The following is an 18964-nucleotide window of genomic DNA, read 5'->3' as shown; positions in this document are numbered from 1 at the left end:
ACAAACACTTCAATACCTATAAATGTCAGATTGCAATCTTGACCTCGCTCACCTCACAACGCAGAAATTCACAGTATAACAGGTCTCAACTCCTAAAAACCATCCACGGATAATTATGAATGTTCGGCCATTCAGCTTAAAACTGTGTGTTCAGATATACTTCCAGAATTAAGTTCTACAGCCATTCAGTATCTGATTTCATCCTTGCATCGTATCTGCTAGGAAACAACAACGAACCCGCTTTATCTCTGAGCTACATTTCAAGTGCAAAGACTGAACAGTTACATATCCACATGAATATATACACGTAGGTTGAAATAGGCATTCGATACGGTTTGACTGTTTGACAAAGGGTCAAGAGATACTGAACTATCCCTCGTCCTTAATAACAGACAATGCACGGAGAGTAGCTTCCAAACTCCAAAGGTTGGCCATGCACTTAACCTGCTCCTCGGCAGTGGAGTGTCAGTAAAACATTTTTTGAAACAAAAAAAGGGCTCTTTTTTAAAAATAAGTTAATGGGTCATTGGCTTCGACGCGCGTGGGCAAGTGAACAGCCTGTCACTCATATTCCATGAAACGGTTGCCTGATAATGCAATTTGTCATGGCCAGTTTCGTCAAATTTATATTCTCAACAGCAACGGCGGAGAAAAGAACGACCAGTGGCTTTGTAACAGACGACGAAGATACTCGCAAAACTTGACATGCCCTGAAGCCAAAACCATCAATGTCGTTGCAATGATTTTTTCTGAGACACACTTCTTCTTCAACTTATTATTCTTCTTTAGTGTATGGAAACTGTTTTACCTTCCAACTTGATTAACTGCTTTGAAATTACATGTTTTTAAACAACTAATATTATCCATATTTTCCCCGTCAACTAAGGGTGTTTTATTCATCTGGGAAAGACATGGTTCATCAGGGCACGGTGTTTTTATTCAAATTGTGATCCCAAAATTATTTCTTAGAGAGGGACTGGTGCTTTCTGATCGCTAATGCACATAAACAGCACTGAGAGAGAAAACTAGGTCCAGGAAAATCTATAAGAATGCAGGACACCCCCTCTACAAACCAATGTAACATTGAGGCTTCTTTCTTATATGACGTCACAGTTTTGTTCATGAATAAGGAAATTTCATCAGTATAAACACCAAAACGGCCGTAAAATATCCCGTGAAAATCAGAATAAGTGAGACGCAAAGGTTTGTATTCGACAAATTGATTCATTGCAGCCACCCTTTAAATGATATTTTTCTTCATCTTCCCGTCTTTGCTGTGAATACGGACGCAGAGTCACAGATTATAAGTCTATTAAATAGAGGTAGTTGCCCGCTTGTACTGATAGACTCTGGGGGAAGGAGAGTTGGATAGGCATTACGACTCCCCCAAATAATAATGTTTTAAATGGACGTCACCTCGGGGCCCATTTTCATATCTTTTCGAAGCGTATAAAAGTCCCCAAACTTAGACTCACACCTCGGAGAGGCTACACAAATTCCATAAATCTTCCATTTTTGCCCCCCCCCCGGAAATTAAAGCTTGGCGTTTGGTCCATCTTTGCTCGATATGTTTTTACCATTCATTGCCAGCCAGCATCAGTGGATGGTTGTGTGATTTTCTAGTTTGCATTTTGGTTTACAAATAGGGCAAGCATGTATGATATGGAAATACATGTAGAGGAGTACACCTCAGTGAGTTGGTCAGTCAGTCCCAGCAGGTGCCCATAGCCTGCCTGGTTAATGTTTGGGTATTGTCGTATGTGCCAACGGAAATTCAGGAAATTTCATAGTGACCATGGGGACACGCCGAGTAACCCCCCAAACGCATTCAGTAAAGTTAATGACTCCTGATGGGTCGCAAATCCAAGTACTCTTGGAGTGCAGTAAAGCCTCCGTGTGAAGGCCGTCGTGACAATGGGCATGATTTTCGGCGGAACAGGGTTCGGAAAAGCTAGCCGCTGCTTTAACACTCGTTTGAGACCGGCCACGTAACGGTCTCTCCACTATAGTATAGTGATGTGGTATATTGTGGTGAAGCAAGCATGATGAAACAGTCGTATTGTAAATCGTACGTTCGAGATATAAGTCTTATTTACGTCGTAAGTACGAGACACAACTTGTACGACTTCAAGTCGCGCACATACGAGTTAGATCGAAAACAAGATAATTTTTTTCACCATGACCTAATGCAGCTTTTTAGTCAACAAAAAGGAATGGCTGGCTATGTAAATTTAAGTAGTTTACGAATTTGCTGTTATAAATTCCTGTCTTAAATTTTATAACATTAATTTACGCGAGTGAACTTCCAGCACGGTAAAGACGTTTCGGGGGCAGGGTATTGGTATAATGGAATAAATCCCAGGGATGGAGTACCAGTATACATCCCTCTACACTTCATGAGGGAAATAAGTTAAAAATCATTAATATCTCCATTCGATATAAGGTTCTGTTTAGAGCTTGAAAGTAAAAGGTCACGCAGCGAGCTTCCGGAACCCTTGTACCGTCCTGCTATGGGGATTTTACGTTGAGCCGTCCTATCATGTTCGATAATATTTGGAAAAAAAAATTCCTAACTGAAAACAACTCCATGAAACACTCAACTTGGAATTTTACCTTTGTCTTCCTCAAGTAATATTTAGGAAAAGTTACATTGAGATATGTAAAAAACGAATTTTCTTAATGACCTTTCACTTCCGGCGATATCGTACCTACGTCTCCATATTCACGCACGTTTGTTGTCACTGCCCGTGCTTACGTGAAAACGAGATTGTACAACGTTGCAAAGATTTACCTACTTGCAGTCGATGGGTTCCAGATTCCGTTTAATTGACATCACGCAGTTGTTGTTAACAAAGGTTAGGTAAAAGATTAGAATTTTTCGTAATTGAAGTAGAATTTCGTTATAAGTTTACTACTTCTAAATACAAGACTATCTAAAATATTTTGATCTACTTTTATTTCGGTTTTTACCGACGGACTAGCATAAAATTTCAAACCGTGAATATTCATCTGTGTACGAGACTGCCGCATTGCACTGTTCTTCATGTATTTTAGATTTTCGGAAGTGATGGGTTATTTTTTGGCAGGATATTTCTCTTTTAGGTCAAGTGATTTTTCAGTTTCTATATAAATTGATATACTAGCAAATATCTTCCAAATTCCCCTTTCCGAGTTGGATTTTTATGGAAATAACTGAACGAAAAAATATTAAAAATTCTTAAAATCTTTGCACGTTATTTTTTCCTATCCAAGGGTTTCGGAAGTGCACCATCAGGGGTCAACTTTCAGGCTCTATTGCAGATTTGTACCGCATTATGAACATCGTCATATATATGATATCAGCACCTCCCTTTCTCAGTCGACACCCTAGCTCCTGACAGAAATTTAAACCACTTGGCTAGGCCTATTGTAGTTAACAGCTTAGTAGGGTCCAATGTTAAATCCAGACCAAGAGCTCGGTCAGATTCCATCGTAGGATCATCTTGTTATACACAATGTAAATACACGCCATCTCCCATTCCCCAAACGTACGGTTCGCGTTTTCAAAACAGTTTCGTGTCAAATCTGCCTGTTTGTCAGAAACAGCCGCGATGCCGAAGGAATGATCGTTCTGACAAAGACTATCAATAATAATGAATTCATCACACTACACGGACCCTCGTGTTCCTTTCATCGCAGTCTTCACACCAAGCACTCCATAGGCTATGCACACCGTTATACTGCATATACTGTTCATCTAAAGTGAATTCTGTGAAGAAATCATGTTTATTATATTTGATGCCATTGGGAAATGATCACGGCTGAGGTGAAATTTCAGAGGGGATAAGTGGCGCGTATCCAGGTGAGGGAGGTGCCCCATGAATAAACGCAGGCACACACACCTCCAAATCCAACAAACTAGTTTCACACTGAGTTTGTACATTTCACATGGAGTAAGGGTTGGTGGAAGGCATCAAGGGAAATATGTTTAATTAACAAGAATCCGGCTGCTAATTCATAATAAGTGGGTTCTTTGTCCGATATGGTGTTGATCATACCTGTATCTGTTCCTTGCTGTATGGTCTGATCATGGTCTAATGCATTATGTGTAGGCCTTCTTCGCTGGCGTACTTGTTCACACTCGTATTCGCCGTGTAATATTTGACAGGCATATTCGCTTGAAGAAGTGTCTACCTTTTGGGACTTACGATTAGTTAGTCTCCCTGTCTTGTTGGCAAGGATTTTATACATTAGATTTATGCATCGACAGAAATTAAACAGATCTAAATAGGCCTTTTCATAAAACACAAATCACATAAGACTCACCGTAGCTCCGGACTTGCTGCAATGATTGTTTCTGAAGTCGAACGTTTTTCTTCACCGTGGGAGGCAAGTTCCGTGACCTAGGATCAGTCAAGGACTTTTTGGCCACATGCCTAAGGGTGCACTGAACTAATTCAAGCTCCATTGAAAATAGTGTAAAATCAACCAAGTTTGGAGCCCCATGGCAGGCAACTGAAGTCCCTGAGGCCTCTCAAACAAAAATCAATGTGTTGTTTGGTCCTTCAGATTTCATTTGATTTTCAATTTTTAGTAGGTTAACCAATGAATTTTTTAATTATCCGCCCAAAACAAACTCACCCCCCAAAAAGTGAATGTTGCCAAGCCCTCCCAGCGGCCATTTTTCAAATGACATCCCTCACCTTCCTGGGGCTCTTCTGACTAATTTTCAATCCCATTTTTGTCTGCTTTGCCCCCAGATGGGTGCCCCTGAATCTACAGAGATGATTCTGGGCCATACTGACCACAATTCCACCATTTCCCTGCCCCAAACAGACCCCTCTTTTCGAAACAATCTCTGGGGGTACTTTTTCTGCGCCTCGGCCTGGCGGAGAATTTTCCTTGAATTGGGACACTGCACCCTTTATATACACCCCTTTTTCACAGTCTGACACAGAAACAATGCTGAATGATTGAGAATGTTCCAGAAAACTCAATTTTTGAAAATAAATTGGAAAAAAAAGTCCACTCCGGGCTGTGCTATGGGGAGTAAATCATCAAGGTCAGCCAATAGCAAATGTGCACAAACTGCCTATACATACACTATACATGTACACTTCTACTATAGTGCAAACAGAAGAATGTGCAATCAGCATTTGAAAATTGCACCTTTCCCCATGAATAGCTTCAACTAGCATGTCCTACTGACAAGGAAGGGTTACCGCTTTGGCCATACACTAGCAACAGCAGAGATCAAATACAAGAAAATTATGAAACTTCAGCCATGCTTTGACATGAAAGCTCTACGTAGAATTTATTCCTGTTGACACGCTCCAGCCCAAGAGTTGAAAACCTGAGCCCAAAATAGGGCACTTCCAACACAAGAGTGGAACAAACCACCAAGGAGAGTGTTTCGAGAACTTCAGTCACCTGTGCATATATCCACAGCTTGGTCAGTTGGTGCGCGGGCTGTACTTGACCATCGAGGAAGTACCCCCACCCTTGGTTAGGGCCCTGTTAGGGTTACCCTTCATAATTAGGGTTGGCCTCCGTTAGGGTTAGCCGTCATTAGGGTTGGCCTCTGTTAGGGTTAAGCTCGGTTAGGGTTGGCCCACGGAAACCATCAAGTCCTTCGGTCACTGCTGATTTCTTGAAAATTACACGCAAAACAGCATGAACAGTGACAGAGTTAATTGTTTTTCAGAATTTCCACATGATTGCATGGGTATTTACCAGTGGAAGTGTTGCTGCCAACAATCAAATGTTTCTCATGTCTCACAATTCATAAAACTCCTATCCCTGGCTTGTTCCGGTCTTTTCACCACTGGTGTAACTATCGCAAACGTGAGAAATGATTTTTCAATCCAACCGTCATGACATCCAGGACGCCGCCATCTTGGCAATATATATACACCCCTTTTTCACAGTCTGACACAGAAACAATGCTGAATGATTGAGAATGTTCCAGAAAACTCAATTTTTGAAAATAAATTGGAAAAAAAAAGTCCACTGGCTGTGCTATGGGGAGTAAATCATCAAGGTCAGCCAATAGCAAATGTGCACAAACTGCCTATACATACACTGTACATGTACACTTCTACTATAGTGCAAACAGAAGAATGTGCAATCAGCATTTGAAAATTGCACCTTTCCCCATGAATAGCTTCAACTAGCATGTCCTACTGACAAGGAAGGGTTACCGCTTTGGCCATACACTAGCAACAGCAGAGATCAAATACAAGAAAATTATGAAACTTCAGCCATGCTTTGACATGAAAGCTCTACGTAGAATTTATTCCTGTTGACACGCTCCAGCCCAAGAGTTGAAAACCTGAGCCCAAAATAGGGCACTTCCAACACAAGAGTGGAACAAACCACCAAGGAGAGTGTTTCGAGAACTTTCAGTCACCTGTGCATATATCCACAGCTTGGTCAGTTGGTGCGCGGGCTGTACTTGACCATCGAGGAAGTACCCCCACCCTTGGTTAGGGCCCTGTTAGGGTTACCCTTCATAATTAGGGTTGGCCTCCGTTAGGGTTAGCCGTCATTAGGGTTGGCCTCCGTTAGGGTTAAGCTCGGTTAGGGTTGGCCCACGGAAACCATCAAGTCCTTCGGTCACTGCTGATTTCTTGAAAATTACACGCAAAACAGCATGAACAGTGACAGAGTTAATTGTTTTTCAGAATTTCCACATGATTGCATGGGTATTTACCAGTGGAGTGTTGCTGCCAACAATCAAATGTTTCTCATGTCTCACAATTCATAAAACTGCTATCCCTGGCTTGTTCCGGTCTTTCCACCACTGGTGTAACTATCGCAAACGTGAGAAATGATTTTTCAATCCAACCGCCATGACATCCAGGACGCCGCCATCTTGGCAATATATATACACCCCTTTTTCACAGTCTGACACAGAAACAATGCTGAATGGTTGAGAATGTTCCAAAAAACTCAATTTTTGAAAATAAATTGGAAAAAAAAGTCGACTGGCTGTGCTATGGGGAGTAAATCATCAAGGTCAGCCAATAGCAAATGTGCACAAACTGCCTATACATACACTGTACATGTACACTTCTACTATAGTGCAAACAGAAGAATGTGCAATCAGCATTTGAAAATTGCACCTTTCCCCATGAATAGCTTCAACTAGCATGTCCTACTGACAAGGAAGGGTTACCGCTTTGGCCATACACTAGCAACAGCAGAGATCAAATACAAGAAAATTATGAAACTTCAGCCATGCTTTGACATGAAAGCTCTACGTAGAATTTATTCCTGTTGACACGCTCCAGCCCAAGAGTTGAAAACCTGAGCCCAAAATAGGGCACTTCCAACACAAGAGTGGAACAAACCACCAAGGAGAGTGTTTCGAGAACTTTCAGTCACCTGTGCATATATCCACAGCTTGGTCAGTTGGTGCGCGGGCTGTACTTGACCATCGAGGAAGTACCCCCACCCTTGGTTAGGGCCCTGTTATAAGGGTTACCCTTCATAATTAGGGTTGGCCTCCGTTAGGGTTAGCCGTCATTAGGGTTGGCCTCCGTTAGGGTTAAGCTCGGTTAGGGTTGGCCCACGGAAACCATCAAGTCCTTCGGTCACTGCTGATTTCTTGAAAATTACACGCAAAACAGCATGAACAGTGACAGAGTTAATTGTTTTTCAGAATTTCCACATGATTGCATGGGTATTTACCAGTGGAGTGTTGCTGCCAACAATCAAATGTTTCTCATGTCTCACAATTCATAAAACTCCTATCCCTGGCTTGTTCCGGTCTTTTCACCACTGGTGTAACTATCGCAAACGTGAGAAATGATTTTTCAATCCAACCGTCATGACATCCAGGACGCCGCCATCTTGGCAATATATATACACCCCTTTTTCACAGTCTGACACAGAAACAATGCTGAATGATTGAGAATGTTCCAGAAAACTCAATTTTTGAAAATAAATTGGAAAAAAAAGTCCACTGGCTGTGCTATGGGGAGTAAATCATCAAGGTCAGCCAATAGCAAATGTGCACAAACTGCCTATACATACACTGTACATGTACACTTCTACTATAGTGCAAACAGAAGAATGTGCAATCAGCATTTGAAAATTGCACCTTTCCCCATGAATAGCTTCAACTAGCATGTCCTACTGACAAGGAAGGGTTACCGCTTTGGCCATACACTAGCAAAAGCAGAGATCAAATACAAGAAAATTATGAAACTTCAGCCATGCTTTGACATGAAAGCTCTACGTAGAATTTATTCCTGTTGACACGCTCCAGCCCAAGAGTTGAAAACCTGAGCCCAAAATAGGGCACTTCCAACACAAGAGTGGAACAAACCACCAAGGAGAGTGTTTCGAGAACTTTCAGTCACCTGTGCATATATCCACAGCTTGGTCAGTTGGTGCGCGGGCTGTACTTGACCATCGAGGAAGTACCCCCACCCTTGGTTAGGGCCCTGTTAGGGTTACCCTTCATAATTAGGGTTGGCCTCCGTTAGGGTTAGCCGTCATTAGGGTTGGCCTCCGTTAGGGTTAAGCTCGGTTAGGGTTGGCCCACGGAAACCATCAAGTCCTTCGGTCACTGCTGATTTCTTGAAAATTACACGCAAAACAGCATGAACAGTGACAGAGTTAATTGTTTTTCAGAATTTCCACATGATTGCATGGGTATTTACCAGTGGAGTGTTGCTGCCAACAATCAAATGTTTCTCATGTCTCACAATTCATAAAACTCCTATCCCTGGCTTGTTCCGGTCTTTTCACCACTGGTGTAACTATCGCAAACGTGAGAAATGATTTTTCAATCCAACCGTCATGACATCCAGGACGCCGCCATCTTGGCAATATATATACACCCCTTTTTCACAGTCTGACACAGAAACAATGCTGAATGATTGAGAATGTTCCAGAAAACTCAATTTTTGAAAATAAATTGGAAAAAAAAGTCCACTGGCTGTGCTATGGGGAGTAAATCATCAAGGTCAGCACATAGCAAATGTGCACAAACTGCCTATACATACACTGTACATGTACACTTCTACTATAGTGCAAACAGAAGAATGTGCAATCAGCATTTGAAAATTGCACCTTTCCCCATGAATAGCTTCAACTAGCATGTCCTACTGACAAGGAAGGGTTACCGCTTTGGCCATACACTAGCAACAGCAGAGATCAAATACAAGAAAATTATGAAACTTCAGCCATGCTTTGACATGAAAGCTCTACGTAGAATTTATTCCTGTTGACACGCTCCAGCCCAAGAGTTGAAAACCTGAGCCCAAAATAGGGCACTTCCAACACAAGAGTGGAACAAACCACCAAGGAGAGTGTTTCGAGAACTTTCAGTCACCTGTGCATATATCCACAGCTTGGTCAGTTGGTGCGCGGGCTGTACTTGACCATCGAGGAAGTACCCCCACCCTTGGTTAGGGCCCTGTTAGGGTTACCCTTCATAATTAGGGTTGGCCTCCGTTAGGGTTAGCCGTCATTAGGGTTGGCCTCCGTTAGGGTTAAGCTCGGTTAGGGTTGGCCCACGGAAACCATCAAGTCCTTCGGTCACTGCTGATTTCTTGAAAATTACACGCAAAACAGCATGAACAGTGACAGAGTTAATTGTTTTTCAGAATTTCCACATGATTGCATGGGTATTTACCAGTGGAGTGTTGCTGCCAACAATCAAATGTTTCTCATGTCTCACAATTCATAAAACTCCTATCCCTGGCTTGTTCCGGTCTTTTCACCACTGGTGTAACTATCGCAAACGTGAGAAATGATTTTTCAATCCAACCGTCATGACATCCAGGACGCCGCCATCTTGGCAATATATATACACCCCTTTTTCACAGTCTGACACAGAAACAATGCTGAATGATTGAGAATGTTCCAGAAAACTCAATTTTTGAAAATAAATTGGAAAAAAAAAGTCCACTGGCTGTGCTATGGGGAGTAAATCATCAAGGTCAGCCAATAGCAAATGTGCACAAACTGCCTATACATACACTGTACATGTACACTTCTACTATAGTGCAAACAGAAGAATGTGCAATCAGCATTTGAAAATTGCACCTTTCCCCATGAATAGCTTCAACTAGCATGTCCTACTGACAAGGAAGGGTTACCGCTTTGGCCATACACTAGCAACAGCAGAGATTAAATACAAGAAAATTATGAAACTTCAGCCATGCTTTGACATGAAAGCTCTACGTAGAATTTATTCCTGTTGACACGCTCCAGCCCAAGAGTTGAAAACCTGAGCCCAAAATAGGGCACTTCCAACACAAGAGTGGAACAAACCACCAAGGAGAGTGTTTCGAGAACTTTCAGTCACCTGTGCATATATCCACAGCTTGGTCAGTTGGTGCGCGGGCTGTACTTGACCATCGAGGAAGTACCCCCACCCTTGGTTAGGGCCCTGTTAGGGTTACCCTTCATAATTAGGGTTGGCCTCCGTTAGGGTTAGCCGTCATTAGGGTTGGCCTCCGTTAGGGTTAAGCTCGGTTAGGGTTGGCCCACGGAAACCATCAAGTCCTTCGGTCACTGCTGATTTCTTGAAAATTACACGCAAAACAGCATGAACAGTGACAGAGTTAATTGTTTTTCAGAATTTCCACATGATTGCATGGGTATTTACCAGTGGAGTGTTGCTGCCAACAATCAAATGTTTCTCATGTCTCACAATTCATAAAACTCCTATCCCTGGCTTGTTCTGGTCTTTTCACCACTGGTGTAACTATCGCAAACGTGAGAAATGATTTTTCAATCCAACCGTCATGACATCCAGGACGCCGCCATCTTGGCAATATAGGGTGCACTGAACTAATTCAAGCTCCATTGAAAATAGTGTAAAATCAACCAAGTTTGGAGCCCCATGGCAGGCAACTGAAGTCCCTGAGGCCTCTCAAACAAAAATCAATGTGTTGTTTGGTCCTTCAGATTTCATTTGATTTTCAATTTTTAGTAGGTTAACCAATGAATTTTTTAATTATCCGCCCAAAACAAACTCACCCCCCAAAAAGTGAATGTTGCCAAGCCCTCCCAGCGGCCATTTTTCAAATGACATCCCTCACCTTCCTGGGGCTCTTCTGACTAATTTTCAATCCCATTTTTGTCTGCTTTGCCCCCAGATGGGTGCCCCTGAATCTACAGAGATGATTCTGGGCCATACTGACACAATTCCACCATTTCCTGGCCCAAACAGACCCCTCTTTTCGAAACAATCTCTGGGGGGTACTTTTTCTGCGCCTCGGCCTGGCGGAGAATTTTCCTTGAATTGGGACACTGCACCCCTAATTCACTGCGCAGTCACGGTGAGTCTAGTTCCTAGTAGTCATGCTAGTGTGGCGGTATTCGAACTGTTTTGTCTTAGCCCGTAGACCCGAGCTGTTGTCACCTCTACTGTCGACATCGTCGCCTTGGCAACTTGAACTCAGGGGTTACGGGTGGAACGTGTAAATGTTCGGGGCCATTTATCGCCGGAGTGGTCTCATCGAAGCTCGAGTGCAATATTGACACATTCGTGATTTAATTTTGCTAATATGTATTGATCTGATTGAACACGTGGCTATTCCTATTTGTCGGGTGGCTTTGTAATTGGTGGCTTTGTCTTAAATTTACGGTTACACGGCAGATAAAAGCACCGTGCGTATGTGGCATATGATCGGATTCCTCTGGGTATATTGATGTTACCCAAGGAGCCCTCAGTGGTTTGAAAACAATGTTGTAATTTCAAGATGGCCATCATTAATAAAACAAAAATCGCCTCTCGTGTATTTGGGACCATAAGAATCTCGCTGGTTGTAAAATATTAGGCCACTGAACAAATTGAATTTCATTTAGAAGAATTAAAGGATTAATTAGGCCTATAAGTGCATCACTTTTTCCTAATACACGGGGGCCTATTGTATGCACCTAATTAATATTTTGCAGTGTATATAAACAGGTCGAAATCCTTTTACGGTCTGTTAGAGTGTAAAGTTATGTTCATGTTTACACTCATGTAGATCCCTTCAGGCATAATACGCACGAATAATTCAGTAGGTAAACCATGCAGAGATCATGTAGATCCCGTCTTGTGGCGCCTTCTCATTCCAATGACTTACACTCCAGTTGATTAAACCTGAGACAAGACGAAATCAGGAAACGTACGCATTCGAAGATCGAAATGCCAGTCGAGATTTTCACTGGACTGAGATGTCCTTTTGCAATTTTTTCGATCTCAGCTTGGAGTGATTTTCACTATTTGGGAGAGGCTACAAAGTTTTGATAAAAACATAAATTCCCTGATTGCTAAGGTTTTGATTCCTTCGGTTCCCCATTTACTTCACCCCAACTTCGGTAAACTACAATTCTCTGCATGCTTGATTAAAGTTTGCCCTGTTTTGCCTTAAAATACAGTCTTCATAAAAAGGAGTAGTAGTTCAAGTTCCTTGTTCGAACGGCATCACTGTACAAGAACCCGGTGGTACAAGCTAATGTTTCGTTCTGTCATCAACCTTGAACTAAGATGTGTTATACAAAGGGTAGCAGTAATCCATTTGCTTTAATACAGACCTTCAAAATGCACCTTTCAGTTAACTTTATTTTCAAGTTTTGTTTCACTAATTCAAAGAGTATTTTACTGCCTTTTTGGTTTTTATACTGATGAGTATATATATTCATGAGCGAAATTCAATTGTGATGTTGTCCCAGGAAGAAGCCTTAAGTTTGCACTGGTTTGTGTTTGTACATTTTGCTGGACTAGGTTTTCTCTTCTTTGCTGATTGATATTTATTTATGTGCATTAAGCAAGTACCAATTTCTTTCTAAGAAATGTTTTCAGTACGTAACTTAAAATTCTGGGTTCACAATTTGAACAGTAAAACCTGTGCAGTGAACAATATTTTCCCCGGACGACTTCACAGCAATAGCGCCCTCGGTTTTCCAGGGAAGCATGGATGATTTTTGATTTTTTAAAATGTGCACTTTTCAGTGAATTTAACTAAGATAGGAATGACAAAGAGTTTTCATACACTGGAGAAGAACGTAACATTGAAGAAAAATTGTATCTAAGAAAAATTTATACACTTTAAATATACACTTTAAACCAAATTTGCTGGTCCACAATAATTTCGTCAATTAATGTTGGACAATTGCAAGATTTGATGACGGATTGTACCTTTAATTAATTTAACTAATTAATAAATCCCTCCGATGCCCGACCTGATATTTTAATGATCATGGACCGTCAAATTGTGAAGGCCACTTACAATCATGCCCCTAGCCCAAAATACCCTTTAATGACATTTAAATTGATTTAAGGGTGTCTGCCAATGCCTACTAATAAAAAAACCAGGTCAGAATAAGGTCGCAGTACCTTTTATCCGGTAAAGAGGAGGGGGTACTAAGTATAACACAAACATGGTGTGATCTGGACATTGCCTTGTTTTCAAAATCCCTACCCTGCCCTAATTAAGTTTAGTCTAGTCAATTTTAGTCTAGACAACCTAGATTCATGTTGTAGACAATATCGAATCATAAATGGGGATGGGGCTACATCTATTGGTAAACAAATCTTGAGCGTGTCCATGGTAACTGGAAGTTTATAGGCACCATAATGACAAATCTTACCATGTAAAGAGTTTTTGCAGATTGTATAACTTGTATTTGTTGACATTTTGTCGTTTGGGATACAAATTGGGAATGGAAGCATCTTATTTATTTTATTTCTATTAGTAGTTGCTGGCGGGGAATGTGCTTCAGGTTAGGGCGCGGTCGGTTGCACGGCAGATGTAAGCTGATTGAGCAGCCGCGTTTACCTGCGAGTCGACAGTTTGTGGGCAAATCGACCTTTCATTTAGGAACACTGACTGCGTTTGAAGTCAAAAACAGGCAACCCCTGCAGGCGTTTCCGTGGCCGTATGGTCACAAAGTTGGCTTTCATTGTCTTAACTTAAGGAAGGACGAAAACTGAAAAGTAGATGTGACGGAGCCCCGATTTTGCGTCTTTGGCTAATGAATGTGACAGCTAGCACGTTAATCGAACTGAAGCTTAATTAATTTAATAAACACGAATTATGCTAGCCTATTTCAGGAACTTTCACGCACAGAAGGAGGACAAAACACACACAAAACGAAATAAAACAAACAAAACAAAAACTCAAGCAAAGCCCCAAGGATGGCAATAAGTTACTTTTGAATGACCGCACGATTCTGGAATGACTAAAACGCACCCGGGTGTCCTCACCTACATATAAATGAATATTCGTATTCGTGGGTAATTTGCAAAGACAGTATGAGACAAATTACTGGGGTAATTTTCGTGACAGATTTCGATTTTTTTCGATGAATTCCCGCTTCGCAGTTTGTCTACTATCGTCAATTAATTTTGTTTATAATAGGACTCCGCACTAAGTGTTCCGTGTCACGAACCACACAATATGTATCTACATGGCGAGTGACAGTGGCCCTGTGATATATGCCAGTGAACCCTCATACTAAAATGCAGTTGGAATTCTAACAACAAAATCCTTCTTTTCGTAAACTTGCTTTATTTATTTCTGTCAACAAATATAAGAAACTAAAATGTGACTCTAATCAGTTATCTTAGATGGTAGTTGCATACAGAACGCTACGTTTGTCAATGGTTTGATAATATGGGCGGCCATCGCCAACATCGCCAACATGAAAAATGAAAACAAAATTAAATTTAAAATATAAATGAATTTAAAAAAACAACGAATAAAAAATTCATCAATAGAAATAAAACAAAAACAGGATAACACAAATAATTTAAGAACAACAAATAAAAATAAAAGAATGAACAAAAAACAATCAAAAATAAATAAAGTGAAGGATGAATAAAATGAGAAAAGATCAAACTATGAAACTTAAAAAAATAAGAAATAAACACCATAAAATATAGATAATTAAAAGATAAATTAAGAAAAGAGAAGAAAAAGTGAAACAAAAAGAGAATTCTATGACAAAATGACAAAACAAACCTGATTTATTATTTCAAAGAATAAAAAAAACAATCTCGCAAAAGAAAATTGTAACTTGCAAGACAAAGTTGTATCTCACAAAACAAATTGTATTCTCGTAAAATAACTGACCTACTACGAACTATGGTGTACTATTTACGAAAAACATTTCTCTCTCTCTTTAGCCTCCCTCCAGGCGACGCAACTATACGCTGCGACGGCACGACGGCTTCCTTGCGTCATGCCGCCGGGTCGCACCGTCGCCTTCTTGCCATTACGTTTGTACACACACGACGCGTCGAGTCGTGCCGTCACCCGTCTCGTCGTGCTGCCTTAGGTCCTTTCCATTTTGCATTTTTCTCGTCTAAACGTCGCCCCTTCCGTCGCCCGTCGCGTCGTACCATCGTGCGTCGCGTCGTACGTCGTGTCGTGTGTTGCGTCGCCTATTACCTCGCCTAAAGCACGACGCGACGCACGACACGACGGACGATGCGGCACGTCGTGTGTGTAATGGCAAGGAGGCGACGGTCTGATCCGACGGCACGACGCAAGGGAGCCGTCGTGCCGTCGCGTAGTGTAGTTTTGTCGCCTGGAGGGAGGCCAGAGAGAGAAAAAAATGTGGGTCGTAAATAGTACACCATACTGAAGAGCGTGTGGTCGCACATCGCTCTGGCGTTCATGCACGTACGCTCGTATTATGTAATCCTACTTAATTTTATGTTCGGGGTCTTTTTACCAGAATATTTAAACCTCAAAGGATGTTTCTTTTGTTTCTGGCACCATTTCTCTACTCTCCATCCACTCCACATCCCTCCATGAAAATTACTGCGAAAAGGAACCATAATTAAAGCCCTTTACTTAAAACCAGGTACGTTTCACCATTGACCTCAATTTACAGAGTAAAAACAACATGCAGTATGGAATGGCAGTTGAAATTGAATCAGCATATTACAGACAGGCTTTTCTTCGTGTACTTGTGCAACAAACTGTAACATGTCTTCTGTCCTAATGTAAGTCCTTCACAGTTACAGAAACCTACATAGAAAAATATGCCGTATATGCAGAATGCACATGTACTACACATGGATTCGTTTCAATTCTTATAACAGCAACATTTAAATTAAACTTCTTTTTGTTTTTGTACTAAACATGAAGACATTCATGACAGAAACAATCATTCATGCCTCATGCCTTATTGCCTTCACGTTACCAGTACAGTTGAAATCCCAAAGACTCGACATGATGGACTTAGGCAGGCGAAAAGCCTGTCACTGGGCCAAAGAGTTCCATGGCTCTCCTAAATTCTAAAGTTGGACAATTTGCATCACTGTTGCAGAGATGATCTCAGCCAACCTGTCACTCCACGTGCTCGTCTCAAATCCGAAGTCCTTAGTGGAAGCAGAGGCATTCCTAATTTAGAAATACAACTTGGCAGAAAAAAAAACAGAAAAAATGGAAGAATTAACAATAACATGTTAAAGAATGAACAACTTAACATCCAAAAGGAAAGAATTTTAGGTTAAATCACTTTGGGTCTAATTAACAATTTTTGAAGGCACTGTGATTCTTGTCCCCTCTCAGTGTAGATAGGTAAATTCCAGAGGAATAGAACAAGACATTCGGTGTAACTTTCCAAAGAAGTTCAAATAATTTGAATAAATTTGAACACAATCCCCTTCCTTCACGGTCACATTCCCGACGCGAGCCTCTCACAGAGGTTCTGTTCATTTTTGGAGACTCTACAGAATATTTTTCTCCCACGTATTCCTGACTCATTATTGAGATATTGCACTCTCCTTGGCTTACTTATAAGCTTCCTGGAGGGGGAAGGCAAAGAAAGTGGCCTAGTGATAAGGGTTCCAGACCAGTTGGGTCGCTCAACGAACTGACTGCTAGTGGTCCACTGTTAGAGATGGCCAGTGCTTCCATTAGGAAAGATGCAGAGACTCATCATTGAACCGATGGCTACAATCCTGGGCAAAGTTGTTGGGACTCGTGTCCATGGCCACGCCCTCCCCGGGTTGCACAGACCATAACCAATGCACGTTTCATAGGAAAATTATTAACTGCGCATGTCTTATTTTTAGGGCCATTTGCATACGTAATGAGGGCCATGAGAATTCTTGCCAGGCAAGCAACTGCTTCATTTCATGAAATGTACGTCTTGTTTTCACTTTTCGGAAATAAAAATACCTGACAAAAATATTTTCATGGTAAGATAAGGCCTTTTCCTAACGTGTTTTGTGAAAATGAAATTGAAAAATAGTACCTGAGTGGTCAAAACTAGTGATGTTTGTGGAAAGCGTTTTGTAAGAAGTAGTTTCGATTTTAAAGGCTTGAAGCACAGAATTTGAAGTTTTCCTGAGGTTTTCAGAAGTGGGCTGTGGTGGAGAAAGGTGTGAAGCTTTTAGATTTACTGACGGTTTTCCACTAGATGTTTTTTCTCTTCCCAACCGGATGCGTTTTGCATATAGACCTGACTCAGCACCGATTCCATTTATCCCGCATAATCTATACGTGCTTGCGAGCGTAAGATCCAGTGACTCTGGAACGAAGGACGAATGCAAAACTACAGTAAGTTAAAATGAAAGCAAGTTCTTGAAATTAAGGTCTATCTGTCATTATGGCATTGCCCGGAAATGTTGAAATTCACGATATAATCACCGGCTCCGATACGCGCGAGACAGGCTGTTGCTCGCAGTGTACCGTATGTACCGTGCACGGTACGTGGCTTGATCGGTTTTGCGCACGTAAAGCACGTAGATCGTGCTGCGTGGAAGTGTCTGTATTTTTAACTCAGTTTTAGTCAAAAACATCTAGCTAGACAAAACCAACTGTATTGTGTGGTTGAGATTCTGGCCTGTCGCACGCGGTGTCTTGTTGTTCTGGGTAGACTTCTAAAATTGAGAAATTTAGTGGAAAAAAGACCAAGAGATCGAAGTTGAAAATGGAAATATTTTATCACCTTAGCAACTAGTTTGGGGCTAAGTTTCATTTTTATGTTTATGTTCTTTTCATTATTCTCTGGTGTTTTATTTGGTGTAAGCCTGGTAGAGCACATACAATGGGTTTCAATCGTTTGTTCATGTCGTACACACGAAGTCTTCAAAACGAAAAGGCTCAACAGAGGATCAGCAAGTTACTAAGGACATGTCCGCAAGGTTCACAAGGGTCTGGTCAAGTAACTGCCGCGCACGGTCGATGCCGTTAATTTCCACACGTCGAATGGGAGTGATACATACTGTACGTGCGGAATTGACACTAGCATCGAACAGTTTCCACTGGCGAAAAGGTCATCAACATGCAGTCAGCTCCGCTGTAACCTACCCCATGGCAACAACTTAAGCTTGATTTTTTTGGCCAGTTGAGGTAGCCCCAGCCAATCAGCTTTGCCTCGTGGTGCTGCATGACAAGCACTCCATACGGCCAGAGATCTCTACAAGTGCAAACACGTCTGCCGCTGTGATCATTATCCATTTTATGTTCGTAAAATGAGGCCATCTATAACTCTTAACTGCCAATAGGCCACCGTTTGTATCTTACCAGTTTGCCCACTTCCTCACCAAGCATAGTATTGAGGACTGTGTAACTGCCCGATCCAATCAACAGAAGACCACATTCTACATTAACACTAAGCGTCGACTGGTGAGTGGGCTAGAATTAAACAACGATTAAAACACACTCAAGAAGGACAGTTACACTCGTCTCTTTTGTTCAGATTTGTTTCACAAACCAAACAGACAAGGGCACAAGAAACATTAATAAATAAAACATTAATTTATTAAAAAAAATAATAAGCCGGAGCTCAGGGAGTGCAAATGTTTGTCTGTGACAAACATTTGAAATCTCGGTTCACAAACCTAAAAAAGCATACTTTTTCGATATCCTGTAAAATCTTTTTCCCATTCTTCTTGCATTCAGAAGCTGACGTACTGGTTTCAGCACCTCCACGATGGCGCCGGCTTTACTGATGGTTACCATCGTATTAACCTGGTGCTACGTTAATGGTGTATACTCTGCGAGTCCTAGTATCG

The 18964-nt window shown here is 41.4% G+C and overlaps 1 protein-coding gene, 1 long non-coding RNA gene and 1 pseudogene across 4 annotated transcripts in view; 1 reads left to right on the top strand and 2 right to left on the bottom strand.

The window, feature by feature from the left end:
• LOC147800408 (uncharacterized) overlaps window positions 1-4383 on the bottom strand; it is a 16152-nt pseudogene extending 11769 nt beyond the window's left edge. Inside the window, exon 1 of the transcript XR_015425058.1 lies at window positions 4306-4383. The product of XR_015425058.1 is annotated as an uncharacterized LOC147800408 (transcript). The remainder of the gene's footprint in view (window positions 1-4305) is intronic.
• The window catches only part of LOC147800407 (uncharacterized), a 13685-nt gene extending 8907 nt beyond the window's left edge, over window positions 1-4778 (bottom strand). Inside the window, exon 1 of the mRNA XM_087136069.1 lies at window positions 4306-4778. Coding sequence (XP_086992195.1) covers window positions 4306-4447 — 142 coding nt within the window. The 5' untranslated portion in view covers window positions 4448-4778. The remainder of the gene's footprint in view (window positions 1-4305) is intronic.
• LOC147800406 (uncharacterized) overlaps window positions 1-18964 on the top strand; it is a 25274-nt gene extending 6310 nt beyond the window's left edge. The window contains exons 1-2 of one of the 2 annotated variants that reach the window (XR_015425067.1): window positions 18497-18575; window positions 18852-18953. This is a non-coding gene — a long non-coding RNA (uncharacterized LOC147800406). Of the gene's footprint in view, window positions 1-18496; window positions 18576-18851 lie in introns of those variants that run through there. The other variant, XR_015425065.1, reaches the window with a different exon arrangement.

Source organism: Acanthaster planci, linkage group LG01, assembly GCF_054643075.1.
Source record: "Acanthaster planci isolate LZ-2023a linkage group LG01, COTS_SCS, whole genome shotgun sequence".
Classification (NCBI taxonomy): Eukaryota; Metazoa; Echinodermata; class Asteroidea; order Valvatida; family Acanthasteridae; genus Acanthaster; species Acanthaster planci.
The sequence above is the reverse complement of the archived record's forward strand: the minus strand, read 5'-3'. Positions and strand labels throughout refer to the sequence as shown.